Source organism: Habropoda laboriosa, unplaced genomic scaffold (assembly GCF_001263275.1).
Source record: "Habropoda laboriosa isolate 0110345459 unplaced genomic scaffold, ASM126327v1 scaffold83, whole genome shotgun sequence".
NCBI lineage: Eukaryota > Metazoa > Arthropoda > Insecta > Hymenoptera > Apidae > Habropoda > Habropoda laboriosa.
The window spans coordinates 72,884-74,123 of NW_017100179.1; the positions used below are offsets into that span (position 1 = coordinate 72,884).

General features: G+C 48.4%; 1 protein-coding gene across 1 annotated transcript in view; it reads right to left on the reverse strand.

The window, feature by feature from the left end:
- Positions 1–506: 506 nt before the first annotated feature.
- Positions 507–1,240, reverse strand: part of LOC108579000 (dipeptidase 1) — a 97,966-nt gene continuing 97,232 nt past the window's right edge. The window contains exon 10 of the mRNA XM_017942425.1: positions 507–623. Within this exon, the coding sequence (XP_017797914.1) occupies positions 507–623 (117 nt within the window). The remainder of the gene's footprint in view (positions 624–1,240) is intronic.

Consider the following 1,240-nt stretch of genomic DNA (forward strand, 5'->3'; position numbering starts at 1 on the left):
AGAACGATTTATTTATTTTTTTTTTCCTTGGTTCCAGCAATCGACGAGAGAATCGTTGAGTGCAGATTTTAAACACACATCGAGTACGGTTTTTCACCCTTTTAATACCATAAACGTTGGTCTTCGCGAAACGTGCAATCGTCCTTCTCGTTTCCTTCCTTCTTTTTTTTCTTCGCGAAGAAAGAAACGCGGTTTCGATCTCTTTCACCCTTTCGCCATTGTCGCCGGGGACATTGTGCCCACGAGTACTCGTCTGTCTCGCGAATCTTCTCAGGAAATCGAGTTTGCCTATCTACTTACGTACACGCGGTCAAGAGTCGCGGAGTGAAAAGGGTGAAAGAGTCGAAGAGAGGAACTCTCGTCTTTCGCGAGAATTCACCAGTCGGAGTGCTTCTATAAAGACAGTTTCATTTCACCGACGATCATTCGAATTCCTTACTCTATCGCCTCTTCTTCTTCCTCCTCCTCTATTTCAATCTTCTACACTCTTAGCTGATTCTTAACGACTACGGCGCCATCAGCCTCTTCACGTTGTAACGGCAGTAATCTCGACCGATTATGTCCTTGTGAGGAATCTCTTCTTCGAACGGTTCGATGCCTTCCGTGGCCATTTCGTCGCGAACCTGCGAACAGAAATGCACTCGTTTCTTTTCCCATTCGTTAGGCAGCAAGTGAATGGAGGAGGGTGCAGGAGAGTGGAATACAGGGTTCGGTCGGTTTTTCCAAGCATCGAGACGAGCAACAAGGGAGAGAAAGAAGTGTTGGAAAATTTCTTCGCGTAAATGGAAATCTTTCCCTCTCCCCCTAACCTTTCGGTTGCTCTCTCGCGTAAACTCGATATCGGCGAGCCAGTGGATAAAGTCAATCAATTTTCCACCGGTGGAGTTGTTCGAGTTGGTGAAAGCGTTGGAGAAAGGAGGCGGCGAGCAAGGAGGTGTAAGCAAGGCCGTACGTCGAAAAAGCTCGTACGTTGCACATGGCGCGTCGCGAATATTCTCAGGAAAAATCACGGCGATCGTAGGTCGTGGAGAAAAAGGGAATAAGGGACGAACGGGGGGTGAAAGCTCGAGGAGAAAGAGAGAGAGAGAGAGAGAGTTTGCGTTGCACGTATTTCATGCGACCCTGCACAGCCACCATCAATTTTCGGTAAGCCCATTAACCTTCCACGGCCATTACAGTCCAACCCGAAGCTTTTCGACGGTGGTAGCCGCTCGGCGAACGCGTAACCGATGTTCACAAC